Source organism: Epinephelus lanceolatus, chromosome 16 (assembly GCF_041903045.1).
Source record: "Epinephelus lanceolatus isolate andai-2023 chromosome 16, ASM4190304v1, whole genome shotgun sequence".
Classification (NCBI taxonomy): domain Eukaryota; kingdom Metazoa; phylum Chordata; class Actinopteri; order Perciformes; family Serranidae; genus Epinephelus; species Epinephelus lanceolatus.
This window is the reverse complement of record NC_135749.1, coordinates 10351843-10368549: the sequence shown is the minus strand read 5'-3', so window position 1 is coordinate 10368549 and position 16707 is coordinate 10351843. Positions and strand designations below refer to the sequence as shown.

The following is a 16707-nucleotide window of genomic DNA, read 5'->3' as shown; positions in this document are numbered from 1 at the left end:
CTTTGAATGCAGCACAGTGTTTCTGAGTGTTGTTGAACTCTCTGTATGTTCTGTAGGAGAGTGCTACCTGACGGACTGGACTGTTTGGAGTCCGTGCCAGCTGAGCTGTGTAGGTGGGGACGATCTGGGTTTTGGCTCAGTCCAGGTCCGTTCCCGAGCCGTGGTGGCACAAGATCCAGAGAACCTGCTGCAGTGTCCAGAACAGGAGCTGGAGGCTCGGCCGTGTACAGGTCAGTCCTGCTGGAACTCAAAAAGACAGTAAAGTGATTCACAAAGGTATATTAAAGGAGAACAGCTGTATAGTGGCCGTTTCAACATAGCAGAGTTCCTCCTGTTTTGACACGTGTTTCTGATCCTTTTCTGAAGATGCACAGACAACTGACACGAGGCAGGGAAAAAGTTGAACAAGGTTTATTGAGAGTACAAAAAAGAAAACAGATGGCAGGCCAAGTCCTTCCAGATTTACATCTTAAATACTGCATAACACTGCATGTTGTCTTTACACACAATGTTATCCACAATCTCCTTTTGTCATGCACACCTGATGTAAATAACTTGAGCCTGTACTCTAAAACATAAATAAATATAAACATAACTTCAGTATAGTCCTCTACCATACACTATTCAAAATACACAGAAATGGTTTTGTAAACTTAAATAAAAGCGGAACCTATATAATATGTCATATCAACACAGACATTTTTACCAACTATGAATATGTTCTTAAGTGGCTCTGACAAGCTGTTATATCTACGGTGTTTTTATTAAAGCTTTAACAAAGTCATGACCATGCTCTCCCTGCAGAGGGTCAGTGTTTTGAATACAAGTGGAGGACTGGACCATGGAGGGGTTCATCTCGCCAAGTCTGGTGTCAGCGCTCAGATGGATTAAATGTCACAGGTAAGCAGAATATTCTTCTGGGTGAATTTGTTGATAGCTACTGAGTGTAAGCTACTAGTCTCGCTCACCAGACCTTTCTCAAGAAAAGAAAGGTCTGGCTGGGCCGACTCTCACTTTAAGATTGTATTTCTTGTATTTCTTTCAACCAATCACAATCGTTCTGGGCGGTGCCACAGCAATGGTGCGCTTGCAAAAAATATTGCCAGGGGGAAACAGGTTTTGGTGTAACACGCCCACAAAAATATCACCTACAGGAAGCGAACCATGGCAGAAAAATGGCTACATCCCCGCAAGATCAAACACCACAAAAGTTAGTAAAGGATGTGTTGAAAACTGCAACCGGAGGTGGTAGGGCGGGACTTCAGCGGGTGGCTCGTTCCGCCCAATGAGAGGCTGATCTATGCAGCGAACTTCCGCCCACTCAGACTAGTAAGCTACTAAAATACAGACGCAGTGTAGACTCTCTGTTGTGTTAACCAGTCGTAGCTTTGTAATTTGATTAGTAAAAAGTGAGTTAAATAGTTGCATTAAAGCAAAAAAAAAAAAGACAATTATCAGCTTGTTCTCATGACTAAGAACACTGTTTTATCACACTGTCATGACCAAAACAGACAAATGGTCACCAAATATCTTCAGCACAATGTCTAGATGTGCTATAGAACTTTTTAATGAACAACCAGCAAACCCGGCCTGGCTGCAAATTGCCAACTTTATGCAAAATTGTCAGGATTGAGAAGGTGGAAGGTGGACTATTGCACACAAGGTTTCTGTAAGTTATTAACAACTTACTTGGAACGCTGCTTTGTACTTTGTCACATATAGATGCCACATTCACTGCTTCAACTCACTGCTGCAATACATCAATATCACCGCCATATTGGAGCAGCAAGACAGACCTTCAGCAGGCATGCCCCAGTGTTTCAAAGCAGAAAATGCTGCTTATTTTTTCACAAATTTTATACCTAATTTTATATACATAGTGATTTTTTTAATCATACAAATTTGGCTAGGTGGTTTTTTTCTGTGGTGCAACAAACTCAGAATCCATAATAACCTTTGCTTTACTACTTAAAGCTTTTCCTGTTTTCTCCCTCATTTCAATATATTTGACTATTTATTTAGCCAACTGTTTTCACCTTTTATTCTGCTTTTGCAAAACTCATAAAGGGCAATATAATGAATATTGGGCGACAGTAATTTATTTTAAAAAGCAAACCTTGATGCCAAGTTATTAATATTTTCTGTTGACCCTCCCCTTGACAAATAAAAAAGTATTGCAAAATAATACTGCAGTATTAATTTGATTTGATTTGATTTGATTTGATTTGATTTGATTTGATTTGTTTTAGTCCCAAATTTCTGGGCCACATAACAAAAGAGAATGTGACCCCTACTGAACAGTCCAAACAATCGCACTCACACTACTAAGTAAAGTTATTAACACTGTACCACTGAATTAGTAACGGGGCAAAGGTACCAGAACTGCAGCTGCTGAAGGTCTTACTTAGCTTTCATATTTTTGTTTATTTAGACCACCCTCCATTGAGCAGAAAGAAAAAATAACCCTCTCCTCTAACTGACCCCTCTAATGATTTTTGTACAGTCCCAAACTGAATTTTTAACATGAAATGCCATTTTGAATTTAAACAACTCAGTGTCATTTTTTTCATCTTTTCCTTTTGGCTTTGAAAGATTCTCATTTCGTCCACTTAGTTCAACAAAAGAAAATCAAAAACGAGACAGTTTTTGCAACCAATGAACTGAGATGTCTACAGTCTGACAATTTAGATCAAAGTCAGATCTCTCCATGTGAAATCAGACCCTGAATGTTGTGAATGCTTAAACTGCCTCTGTAGACTAGTCTGCACTCTTGACTCGAGTCAAATAGCATCGATGTGACCTAAATGAGTTAAGCTGCCGCCGCACAGCTCTGACACGTGAGGTCTGGCAAGGTGATAATGTAGATAAGGTTACTTAAAACTGTCTCCTCCAGAGTGTCAGAATCCCAGATAGCTTTCCAGCATTTTTTGACAGCAAGTTCCAGGAAACTGTAAGCAGATGAGGTTTTAATCCGGAGCAGTGCCACAGTCAAAATTTAATCCCATTGTCCATCACATGTCAGGGTTAAGCTCAGAGCTGACAGCATTGTTCCCACTTCCACAAAGCATCATTTCTCAGCTGATATGCCATTTGATCTGAAGCGTTATATGGAAGAATGATTTCCCTCTCGTCAGGGCATCAGCATTTATTTACAGCTTGTGCTTCATACAGGCCTGGAGCCATGTCATATTTCTGGGTTCGGTAAGCATACAATCAGCCATGAGTTTAAGTGAAGGAGGAATGTCGGCGCACCCACTCCAGATGCTGTGACCATGTGCGGCCATTTTGATTGGCACACTGCATCTTTTTTCTTCTTGTTAATGTTTTCTTGCAAGCAGTGGCGTTCCCCTCATGAATATTCATACTGAGCTCCCCTCCACAAGCATGCCACCTAATAAATATTCAAGAAGCTCTGATAGATGTTTTTGCAGGCATGTGTTTTCTCTGAATGTCTGCTGGTTGGATCAATGTCAGTTGTACCGTCTGTCTACGTTATCCAGCTTATTTTATCCCCAGTGGGAATACACACTCCTTAGCCATAGTATGAAACTCAGCAAAACCCTGGATGAACCTGACTAGTAAATCATACTAACCTCAATACTGACAAAATTGTGGATTCACAGTCAGGAAGTGGATGATATTAAAAATATCCCCCTCTACTGTAAATAGTATCTTTCCTTTTGTAAATTGGTCAGTGTATTGATTTACTCCTGAGTAAATCAACTGAGTGGTAGAAATGAAAGCTCCTGCCTTTGTCCTCAGACACTTTATATCACAGCAATAATAGGACTATAGAATTATCCAGAAGGTTATGTCTTGAAGTTCATTCCGGTAGTAGACTGCACAAAAGGAGGAAAAACAGTATTCCCCGTTTCAGTGTCTAAATGAGGCACTTTTAAAGTTAACCTATCCATGTCATGATCGTTCGATTTGCACTCAGCTAAGGTTGTTAAATATCTCAGCAGCTACCAAGTTAATAATGCAAAACTCAGGTTTGCTGAGGCCTTTTGCAGTTTTTGCAGTTTGCTTTGGCTTAAAGGTGGTTGCTTTTAAGAGAAAAACAAGCTTTGAGTTCTTGATTTTGAGTTTTGTTTTGTTGCTGTTTTGGGGGTCTCATCTCCTGCGTGTAAAACAGTTCAGGATGTATTCCATTGAAAAGTTAAGGGGAATGGCTGTGCGTCGCTCTTAATGATAGGTGGTGAAGTGAACCAGACATGCTTTACCAAACCAGCCAGTTACTCCTAAGCCTGTACTCTTTGATTTTATCAAACCAGAAAGTGCTGTTTGAAAACATTTACATATAGAGCTTGTGCTGCTTGTCCAAGTTTGATCTTGAATGCAGTGTCTTTCTTATACGTTGAGCCTCAATGGGCACATGACTGTCCCCCTCTCATCTCTTCACTTTGTGCATGTATAGGTCCTGTTTGTGCATGTGTGTATCTTTCGGACCTGTGTGTAATTGACAAGCAAGAGTGAAAACATTGAATTTCCCCTCAGGGGGATTAATAAAGTAAATAAACTTAAACTTAAAAGGTTAAAGGTTTTTTTTTGTTTTTTTTTAAAAAGGTTAAAGATTAAAAAATCAAATTAGAGATTAAAAAAAAATAGGAGGAAGATGGCAGAGGGTATAAAGGAGTATTTGAGTCAGTTGGTTTTCACTAGAAGAACTCTGAAGAGGGTTCCATATGGCAGAAACTGAAACTGTTGATGTAAACAAAATGATGAGAACAATCAGACAGGGTGGATTCTTCTTTCTTGTGTGACTGTTCGTTGTAAAGATCCTCCAGAGTTTCCTGTACAGTTATTTAGCTGCAAACATTGACCACATTTTTGTGTTTGATGGTATTATCAGCATAAAACTCTGCACTAAAGTAATAAGAAGGCAATAAGTAGAATAAGTAGCAGTGGGCCTAATATTGATCCCTGTGGGACACCTTCATCAACCATTAGGCTTGATTTGAAGCCACCAACATACATACATCGGAGGACATGATTCTAATAAATTGTAAGTGGAGTCATCAAAATTAAAGGAAAGCAGCCTGTTTAGTGGTGATCAAACATGTCAAAAGACTTGGGCAGATTTACAAAGATTGCAGCAAGTTCACGGTGTCATCCAAAACGGCATGTCTTATTATAGAGCAGGATGGAAGCCTGACTGCTATGGCTCGCCAAAGGCATTATTACCCTTTAGGAAGCCACATTGTTGTGAACTGATCAGTGATAAGGGGGATTTAGACAGCACAGATAGTTACTTACTCTCAGCCTTCATGAAATGTGTCTGCCAAAGGATGAAATAAAAACAAGTGCCTTAGGGATTTGAGTAAAATTATTTAGTGCTTTTTAAACTGAGCTAATTATCAAATTATTTCAGCACCACTACCCATGTATGCATCATTGTAATGAGCCTTATGTAAGGAGAGACAGAAGCAGAGATGCTGTAGCTGCTTGTAACACTCATCCCCTCCAGCTCAAAAAAACTGAAGTGAAAAGCAGATCAGAAACTGGGCCATAATTGTCTCTGTTCATGGATTTTTTTGTTGGTGTTGTTTTTTTTTACCAGACTGTAATATTGTTATTGACAATCTAAAGATCTGACGCTGTTTCTTACAGCTTACAGTGACAGAAACACCAACTGCCAGCATGTGACACTTGAGTTTAACCTTTTTGACCTTTGCTCTGCAGGTGGATGCCCACTGACAGCCAAGCCAATGGCTGACCGATCCTGTGACCCGCCCTGCACCAAGCCACGCTCCTTGTGCACAGAGGTGAGTTGTGGACGAGGTGATGATGAATGTTGCCAGTCTTTCGCTTCCACAACACTGCTGCATTGCTGCCCTGGATGGTGCTTCCTGAACAAACATGTTTTGGCATTGGTTGCTAGCTCAGTAGCATTCAGAAGAATTTAACAAAACAACCAGTCCTCATTTTGGCATTCAATTACTCGCCACAGTTAGCTGCGATGTCCAACTGCAGCCACTGCAATACAACGATGTTACTACAGCAAAGCCATGTCTTTAAGCCATGTTAGAAATGAATCAGCATTTCAAAGGTGTGTGTCTATAGAGTTCTAACATGGCTGTGAGAAGGTGCACTGAGGGCCAAATTGAGCACCAGACCCCCTGTTGGGATGAAAGCAGTGAATCTGGATAGTTTTAAAGGGAACTATGCCATTTCAAAATTCATACATGCTATGTTCTTAGACAGGCGAAAATATTACTAACAACTCTGTGTTGAGTGCTGAAACTCAAAATTGTGATGTCATTAAGTATAAAGCTGTTCCACTGACGAATTGGGAAAGATGTTCTGGATGTAACTGAGAGAACCCAGAGGAATGTTCTGAGTATATGGTGCTGAAACATTTTCTGTTTCATTGCCTATGGAGAAGCTCCAGACTTTATTCTTGATTACGTCACGAGTTTGAGAGTTTTCTGGTTTCTGGCTTTGAGAGAGAGGCACTCATGTTCACAAATACTGATTGAACCTTCCAAGGCCATGGGAATAACATATAGGAGGTGGTGTTCCCTTTTAAGCAGACAGAAAAAAGGGAATAAGATAGAGGAAAAAAAACATGAGGGAAAAGAAAACATAATAATCTGACTCACTTGGTGTTGCCACCTGTTGTTAAGCTTGTCTCATTATCCTCTCTGATCACACCGGGACTGCAGGTTAAAGCACAGCTGCTAATGTTTTCCAGAAATACCCAGTAGCAAAATAGAAACACTAAGGAAACCTGCTTTCAACCAGGGCAACTCAGAATACACTGAAGCAAAGAAAATCCTTCCCTCCACCCATTAGTTTATGCTTTAGAGGGTCACAGGAGATCCAGCTGACATTGTTCAAGAGGTGAGGTACACCTTGGACAGGTCACCAGACAATTTAATCCTTAAATACAGGCCATGTCCTGTTTGTTCTCCAGTATTTTGATATAGGATGTTAAGCTTCACCATCACACACCAATCACTCGTTACAATTTTTTTCCATTCGTATCAGTCTGTAAAAAGAGTTATAATGTTTTGAGGATTCTGGGGAAGCTGCGCTTGAGAAAACACTCTGTGATACCATTAGGGTTTCGTCAGCTTGAGCTTGTGGACTACAGATTTTTAACAGCGAGCCTGTTTCACAAACTGGCACCATGGATAGGGAGCAAAATGTAAGCACTTACAGAGCAGGAGGGGTCTAATGAAAAGATCTCAATAGTTGAATGTGGGAACAAAGTAGTGTATTTGAAGTTTGACTCACACTAAGGACTAAACATGAAGTTATCTTCTTCTTCTGCTGCTGCTTCAATTTGACCATTATTTTAACTGTCTCTTGTGAGTTTCCAACTTTAATGAAGTACAATACTGGAGTAACCCTTTAAAATGAAGATATTTATGGAGGGAGGGAAATAATGGATTGCCACAAACAAACTGTGTTTCTCTGCTAATTGTCTTACCTGTTGGTAATGTGGCGAAATTAGGAGCAAATTTGACCATAATTATCACTCGCCTAGGAGAGTTATGGCAAATTTTACAATTGAATTGTTTAAGCGAGGTGGCGCTATCAAAAAACAGTATGTAAAGTAACGCCTTATTTATACACATACTTTCTGACTTTTTATCAAGCGCCACTGGATTTCTTCAAGACTTTGTTTTCCAGGCAAATAGCCAAACAAACCTAATGACAATCCCATCAGCCTCAGCTGAACAAAGTGTTTAGTGCTAATTAGCTAATGATGGAATGCTAACACCCAACTAAGATGGTGAACATGGTAAACACTACCTGCCAACCATTAGCATATTCATTGTCACAGTGTCACATTAATTGCCTGTTAGCATGCTGACATTAACATTTAGCCCAGAGCACCATTGTGCCAAAGTGCAGCCTCTAGAGCTGCTAGCATTGTAGACTCTTTGTCTTATTAATGTCTCATTGTGTATTTAAGTAATGTATTAATCATTATGTAATACAGTAATTACAGCCTAGGTTTATATCTGGAAATAAGTATTAGGCAATAGTTTTCTTCTGTGCAGAGTTTGCATGTTCTCCCAGTGTCAGCGTGGGTTTTCTCCAGGTACTCTGGCTTCCTCCCACAGTCCAAAGACATGCAGGTTAATTGGTTACTCTAAATTGTCCGTAGGTATGAATGGTTGTCTGTCTCTACGTGTCAGCCCTGCGATAGTCTGGCAACCTGTCCAGGATGTACCCCGTCTCTCGCCCAATGTCAGCTGGGATAGGCCCCAGCCCCCCCACGACCCTTAAGAGGATAAGCGGTTAGAAAATGGATGGATGGATGGAGTTGTGGGCCACAGTTTGTACACAATATTGCCAGCAAAAGTGAAAGCCAATGCCTGATTGGTGTTTTTGCCTCTTCTTGGATGAGTGCTGCTTATGGTCTGGCTACCTTTCTATAAAGTCCCGACCTCACCTGCGCACTGTGCCCAGGAAAGTCTTGACCACAGCAAGATAAGGAGAAAAAAAGAGAATACAAGCAGACGGCAGAGTCTCTGCAGATAGATTCACCACCACACACGTCTGGTGGATTATAAGTGATGGTTGAGAGGAGTTACTTTTGTCTATACATCGTTTGAAAATCCTGCATAGTATACCTTTAAACATGATAGCACTTCTTGTGAGTGGCGCTTTTTAATGCTCATTTGCACAATATGATGAGGAACTTGAAATCAAAGTGGCTGCATTTCTCGTTCTTAATGGCTACTTTATTTAATATGATAAAGTTAATTTGATTTAAGCATATTCTCTGGTGCCCATCAAATTACATTTCTGAGACCAAAAGCAGTTCAATTAAATATTTTCCTTTAAGCTTTATTTCTGTAGTGTGTCTTATGAGTTAATCATGCAGTCTCAAACAGAATTTGATGCAAAAGGAATATTTTACTCATAAGAGAGTATATTTTCTTCTACCAGATGCCCATGACACTAGGTTTGAAGCTTTTATTTAAATCCTTATTTATTGATGTCAGGCCATTTCTTTTGAAACCAAATTTGCTGTGAATACTGTGGGAAGATTTAAAGTGCTACTCAGGGAGAGGAGGATGATAATCAATAGTGTTTTGCTCAGAGAGCTGTCAGACTTAAATGTCAGGATGACCTGGGACCTGCCAGTGCTCTCCGCTCTTTAGTCTGTTGTCAGGAATCTGCTGCTGATTAGAGTGACACAAACAGCACAGCATTTCCAACATGCCTGCCATAGTTGTGTTGCAGCAAAGTAAAACTACTGCTGTGTACACACAGACACTGTGACTTGTGGGCTGAAGCTGCCGAATGCTGATTGATTAGGCTAATACAGAGATTCTTATCCTGCGATCAAATTGGGAATTCAAGGTTTTAGTTTTCTGTTCTCGTCAAAAATATCCCTTTTCCAGGATACAACATCTACCTCAACAGAGGGGTGACAAAAAATAGGACAGAATGTAATGGTTCTATTGGTACCATCTATAACTTTTGACAGTTGGGGGGTGGGTCAGAGCTGATCGGATCAGATCAATGGATGAGAGGAGCAGCTGCTGCAGAGGCGAGTGAATGCAAACTTTAAGATCCAGCGCAGTGAACGGTTAACTTTCACTTCTACTGCGCCTGGCTTTCTGTTGCTCCATCTGTGCCCAAAATAGGCCCATGCTCTGCAATAAATAACTGAACGGTTTATATATTTAAACAGTGCTCGTATTTAACGGACCGACTCCTAAAAAAAGCAAATTGTGGGGGCGGATGTTGTTACCGTGATGGGCCGCTTCAAATAAGTGATTGTGTGGGAAACCCTGGTATTTCTAAAGCAGCAATAAAAGATGATGTGTAAACAAAAAACACCCCTGGTTAATAATAATTGGGAAGATGGACCAGTTGGCTTAAAGCTATTTTTAGGCCTTTTTTTCCCAGGCAGAATTCAGGCAGACATTTTTCAGTTGTACATTGAGCTTGGTGTTTTGGGTAAATAACAAAATGTAACAAAGTGTTACTGTAGTTTTCATACCAAAACTAAGACATCATATTGGCACCCCTGTCCTAAGTGACACCCTACCCTACTTTGAGAATGAAGCTTTAACAGTACAAATATACGCTTCAAGGCACTATACACCACAGAACAGAACAGAAGATGAATAGTGTTTGTTTTAGCATGTGATTGTATGATTCAGAGATGTCATTGCTAGAAGGAAGCTAGATTTTTGAAGGATGAGGAGTGTGGGTGAGTTTATACTGTGCATGTATGAACACTGCAGCAGCACCCTCCAGAGACTGAACCCAGATATGTATGAAATTATAACGCGGTGCTGAACCGCACATCAACTCCTTTGTTTGCCACTAAGGAAATGTAAATGATCATTTCCTCATTTCCTGCTCTGTCTGCTGTTGGACGCACTCAGCTACTGTTTGCACAGCAGGGATTTCTGGAGCCGATTATCCTCCAGAGATTGTGGGGAAGCTGGGGACCCCCTGCACAGTGATGAACAGGGAGAGAGAGAGATGTGGAGGAGGGGTGTCTTCCCTGCACACACACATACACACCACCATACACAATCAAACACACGCCCTGTCTGACAAAAAACAGACAGCAGCATCAGACTGCAGAACTGTTACTGAGCTGATTTATAATGAGATTGTACAGCGAAATCATAGCTTTATCAAAGGTTTTCTATGATTTGTTAAAGCTGGTGTATGTATTTAATTTCAGCATAAGAGTCTCTAAACTGCTTTGTATGTTGTTTGCCAGCAGATCAGGGCCTTTTTCTAAATGCCAGTCAATCCTCTTGTAATTACAAACAGCCTCCCAGTGACTACATGACTTTTGCCATGATTTACCTGTTCCAGAGAACTCTCTTGGATCTGAGACTGTAGACTTTGATTTGGCACAGAATCCATGCAGGTGTTCATCAGATAGAGATAATCACCGGCCAGATCAGTGGTTCATACAATCTGATCAGACAAGAGCCATAATCTGGTCGTCTCAAACAGACTACCTTTCTGCAAAGTCCTAAAACAGAGACCTGGACCTGGCCTGGATCCACACATTTGAGATCGAAGCCAATATTTTGTTAGTCCTTTCTGAAAGATGAAGTGATGTGCCTGCATTGGACCAACATAAAAAAAAGAGGGAGAGATGTCTTATCTTGGACAAAAACCAAACCCGAAGTCGACACAAGCTTGAATAGCCTGAACTCTGGATTCTAGTACTCTAAAACAGACCCAAACAGAGAGGGCATCAACACAGACAGCGTCATGGTGATTCTTGGTCTGCCTCAAAAAAATCCAGATGTTCCACATGTTCAGATAAAGACCTGAATACGATGGCAATACCCAGTCAGACCTGGACTTAGGTCCCAGGTCAGGTCTTAATTACTGGTATCAAGAGAACCCATGAAGAACTCCAACACCATCAAGACAAATAGTTCAGAGACAATTGTTGTAGTTATGAGCTGCCCCAGATGCTTCGTCGAGGCTGGGCCAGTGTTACTGTTGTAGTCTTGGTTAGTTGGAAGTATGGAATAAGTATACCTATTAAGGCCTCTACAAACTAATCAAATGAAATCTGAGAACAGCATACTTCCTGTGTGGCTCACAACTTTACCCCGAGCCAAGTGATCCAGGCTTTAGTGTTGTCATGCCATGAGTACCTACCAGTCATTTGGTCCTCAGCAATGAATGATCTGAAAACAACTCCAAATTACTCAGAAACAGAGCTGCCAGATTAGTTCCCCATTGTTGATGGCATACAAATGTTTTCTATCAAATGCACCATAATCTCAAATGGCCTCCTGTTGAGAACAGATTATAACCCAGTCATCTAATCTTCTTCAGGAACGTCTTAAATAAGAAGAAACCACAGTATTTTATTGATTGAGTAGTGTACATCAGGAGCAAACATAAGTATCTGACAAGACAGGCCAGTTTAGGATATGCCTTACCACTGAGACTGAGGACAAATCTCTTCAAATCTACTGTAATTCACAGAGCTATTACAGGATTTAATTCCTTACCAAATCACATTATTAAAATAAATACCAGAGCCACTTTAAAATAAGCATTAAAGAGTAGTTAATGCAAATGTGCCTGCTGATTGTTTTGTTTGTAGTCTCTAATATTTGATGAAGAATTTTTTGGTATGTAATGTGATGTTTAGTGTTTATAATGTATTTAATTGATGGTTAATCTGTTTGATTTATGCATCAGAAACTAGGAAAGACTAGCTGATGTCGTGGCGTTATCTAAGGGCACAAGTATACTGGCTGCGTGGCCAAAAGTACACATACATAGTGTGCTGCGCCTGTGTGTATACTTGCTGCAGCATTGTCGTTCATCGACGCAGCCAAAACACTGGTACTGGCCTATATGCCAAACGACTGCAAAATACGCATGGCAGCCATGATGCGTACACACACGCGTTGTCTGCAGCAAGTATACTTCTCACATAAGGGGGATCCTAACAAACTAATATGTAGACATACACAACCTGTGACCATGTTGGAGTAGTTGTTACTCTACACTTACCCTTACCCTTACCCTTATCCTTATTCTTACCCTTACCCTTACCCTTACCCTTACCTTACTCTTACTCTATCAACATATATAGTTAAAAATGATTTTTAAAACACCACAATAGAAAAAGGTGTTGGGCTTTACAGTCTTTTGGAAAACAGGGCCCAGAAGGCGGGGTTTTTACCAACACAGCAGAACTTTTAAATCGACAGTTCACTCCCAAATCAAAATACAAATTTTTCCTCTTAACTGTATTGCTATTTATTGTGAATTATTTCGGGCTACCAGATCATGATTTCTGGAAAAGAGACATTGCTGTGAGTTTTTTAAAATGTACTTTTTTGGCACTTTGAGCAGCACTAGCCGAGTGCCATCTAGTTCCATTGTATTCAAAAGAGGGCAGACATCTCTACGTCAGATATCTCCAACACTTGGCAACTCACACCAAAACAATCTACACTGATAAACAGCACTACAGTTAAGAGAACACATATATATTTTTGATCTTTAGGTTGGACTGTACCTTCAATTTTCGGAAGTGTAAGCCTGATTTGTCCATATTGCTCTCCTTCCTGTGTCAGGCGGGAGTGTGCGGCTGTGAGGAGGGCTACACTGAAGTGATGACGTCTGACGGCGTGCTGGACCAGTGTACAGTCATCCCGGTGCTGGAGATCCCCACTGCAGGCGACAACAAGGCCGATGTCAAGACCATCCGAGCCTTCAATCCCACCCAGCCTGCAGCCAGCACACCAGGCAGGGCGGGGAGAACCTGGTTCCTGCAGCCCTTTGGCCCAGGTAACACACCTCCACACAGTCTGTGACATCTGACCGTCGGGACTGCTGTTTTTATCATGTTTAAAATGAACTGTGGAGTAATGCAATAAAGCAAAATATAAATAACAATATAATGAACAGTGGATTCTTATGGTGTGCAGAAGAAACCGTCACACACAGGAACAGCAGCAGAACAAACTGAGACAAAGAAAATCCCTTAAAGCCTGCACCAAATTGCAGTATATTCAAACTAATGCATTTTGTTGAGGAAATGTGTGTGATTGCTGAGAACACAAAATTATTGCTTACTAAGCTATAAAAAGAGGAATGGAAGGTGGGTATTAAAAGAAAGAGAAGCAGAAGCAGGTCTTATGACAGAAAGGAAATGATGAATTAAGGAAGGGCAGAGGGGATGAAGACAAAGGTATAAAGGGATGAGGGGACAAAAGCAGCAAAGAAAACACAATAGAAAGAAAGAAAGTGAACAAAGGGAGGAAAGGAAGTAGAATAAGAATAAGGATGAAGGGAAGAACAAGGAAATTAGGTGATGGTAAAGGAAAGAAAGAAGGAAAAAGAACAAAAGAATAAGACATGATGCAAGAAAAACAGCGATGATGAAAAATTAGAAAGTAGGAAGACAAATTAAGGGATGGAAGAAATGGAAAATTAACGAATGAATAAAGAGGGGAAGGAAACAGAGAAGAACAAATGCAGGAAGAAGGAACATAGGGAGGGAAGGAAAGAAGGGGTGAAGGAGCGAGAAATGAAGGTGAGAACAGGAAGAACAGAAACAAGGAGAAGGAGAAAGCAGGAAGCGGGAGTTGAAAGGGGGGGAGGAAGACATCAGGAAGAATAAAAAGGATTAGAAAGAAAGGAGGAACAAGGAATGAAGGAGGGAACAGGGAAAATGGAGCGGTTTTTTTTAAATCTCATCTTATCAAATTGTGCAAAGCAAAATAATTTCTTGCCTCAAGAATTAAACCGCCACATGTACAGAACATACTCGTGACACTTTGTTATGAATATGCATATTTTTATTTGTGCTCATTAACACCAGCGTATTTATAGGTGAAGCTGTTTCAGTACAATAACACCTTTTACACTTCATATCTATCCTTAGATTCTGTACTGTACGCTGGTGTCAAAGGTGCTGTACGGCTGAGCTCTGTACATTTGTGTTAAGTGTAGCAGAAAAAAATGTGTATAACTCTACTGCCCCCATCAGCTGAGATCAGGAAGTGAAATGTCATACAGTATATGTCCTACAGTGTATTAATAGTTAGTGTGTGTGTGTGTGTGTGATTCTCTGTGCAGACGGGAAGCTGAAGACCTGGGTGTACGGAGTAGCAGCAGGGGCGTTTGTTCTGCTCGTCTTCATTATCTCCATGACGTACTTAGCATGGTAACGTACCAGCACTTGTGTGTTATCACTGAGTGTCTGCCATGTGTTCTGTTTCTGTCATCACATACCCTTCATGTCATCTTTCACCCACGTTCAGTGATGTAATGGAGATCATCATGATGAAAAGACCCAAAAGTTAAAGAAAAAAATCATTCATTTCCGCTTTTCTGATAAAATGTCGCATTTCTGGAAGGTTTCAGTGAATATCTCGCCATAAAATGCAGCTGATGAAAAGATAATTAAACTGATGAAATGGACAAAATTGTAGCAACAAGCTCAATTTAATTAACTGGTTCATTAGATTTAACAAATGGTATTCATTATTAAAAGAATTTTCTACATGAAGGTCAATTTAGTCGTCATGAGGAGCACCGCACAGCTTGGGGTTCTGGATGAGCTTTGTTATGAAAGAGAAAATAACCCCAATGAGTCATACTGCTGTTACTGGCACTATCTCCGTCTGTTAACTTGGGTTTGAAGCATCGTGTTTTTAACAGAGTGCATATGTCATTAACTAGGAGCATGAATTGATTTTGTCCATCATTTTTTTAGCATGTCTCTCACAAGTTCTGATCTCTGCTCTTCCATTCAGTTTCATATTATGTGAATATTCCTGAGTGATGATGAATGTGGTGCAGCTAAAAAGACTTTAAAACTGGACTAAATGTAGCTTAAAGGTCAGTTTTTGAATATAGGCTTCATATAGTCTTAAAGGTATACTACGCAGGAATTGACAGTTACTGTTTGTAAACAGTGTCGCCAGTGAAAGTGAAAGTGCTAGCCAACCACTGATTCACTCTCCTATGCAATGTCTAAGTATTACCAGCGTAGCATCCTGTTTTTGTAGTCCTCTTGGATGTGTGCTGCTCAGGGTCAGGCATCTGGGGTCTCAGTTATTGACATTGCCTACACACAAAACGAGGCCTGAAAGAGGTGAACGCCACCTCCCACGCAAAAGTTGTGATGTATAAAAACAGGCATGATGGGAGAATCTTTGACCCATGGTTAAGAACAATTTGGAGATGGTAAATTGGCGACGCAGATGGTGAGGTGGAAGCCTGATTGTAGATATTGTCAAATATTTTTTGGCACATGCCATTATCGGCTTTTGTTCATAAACTAAACCTCTGGTCACTACCTTTTAAAGTCTTAAACTCTCCTGTCTACACACTCCCTAGTCACCTCCAGTTTGTCATATACTGCCCTTTAATTTGAAATCTGACGTGCTAGGTACCCCTCCGGCGTCAGTTTTGGACGCTAAATGATAGTTTGTCAGTTTACACCATTACATGCATCGTGCATTTTCAAAGTAAACCTATGTTTTTACAGGACATGTACAATTTTTGCTCATTAAATGCATATAGTCTCTTTTTAAAATAAACTTAGAATGTGGCTAAAAAACTTTAGGTTTACTTCCTTAGGTGAAGGCAACAAAAGTACGTGGTTAAGTGTCGAAAATAACGTCATGGTTTGGCTTAAAAAGTAAAATTGTTACTCTGTAAAGTCATGTAATGTCATGTGACATATGTCATTAGTACGTAAACACTACTTTGCTTTTGAAATGACTCAATATGCTTTTGATTCGGGTGAAAATCCAGGATTTGCTTGACCCGGGAACCTCAGTGCAGACTCTGTCACCCTTTAAACAATGATAGTTGCCCAATGCTGCCGCCTGATGCATCTCATACTGCTCCTAAAGGGTGCTTTGAAGAGTGCTACTGACCAGGTGTCAGTATTGAGTGAGATTCAGTTTTGAGTGAGACTGGGTTGTACCTGCGCACTGTGCCCAGGAACGTCCTGATGATAGGAAACTAAGAAATCACAGAGGGCAGAGTTTGTGCAGATAAATACTCCACCACACACTGAAATATTCCTTCTCATCAAGATGGATTAAGAGACTTAATCTGGGTGCGACCTCCATTACATCACTGCTCATGTCTATTTGTTTATTCAGTTCATGTCATTTTTCATTTTACTTTGAGTTCCCTCATCATTTGTACCCCATTTGTTTTTCTCTCTCCACATTCACCCTCTCACTCCCTGCTCAGTTATTGTGGTTG

At 40.5% G+C, this 16707-nt stretch overlaps 1 protein-coding gene across 1 annotated transcript in view; it reads left to right on the top strand.

Moving 5' to 3' along the window:
- Positions 1-16707, top strand: part of thsd7aa (thrombospondin, type I, domain containing 7Aa) — a 167940-nt gene that overhangs the window by 147031 nt on the left and 4202 nt on the right. Inside the window, exons 23-27 of the mRNA XM_033636731.2 lie at positions 57-230; positions 805-900; positions 5683-5765; positions 13053-13266; positions 14560-14647. Coding sequence (XP_033492622.1) covers positions 57-230; positions 805-900; positions 5683-5765; positions 13053-13266; positions 14560-14647 — 655 coding nt within the window. The remainder of the gene's footprint in view (positions 1-56; positions 231-804; positions 901-5682; positions 5766-13052; positions 13267-14559; positions 14648-16707) is intronic.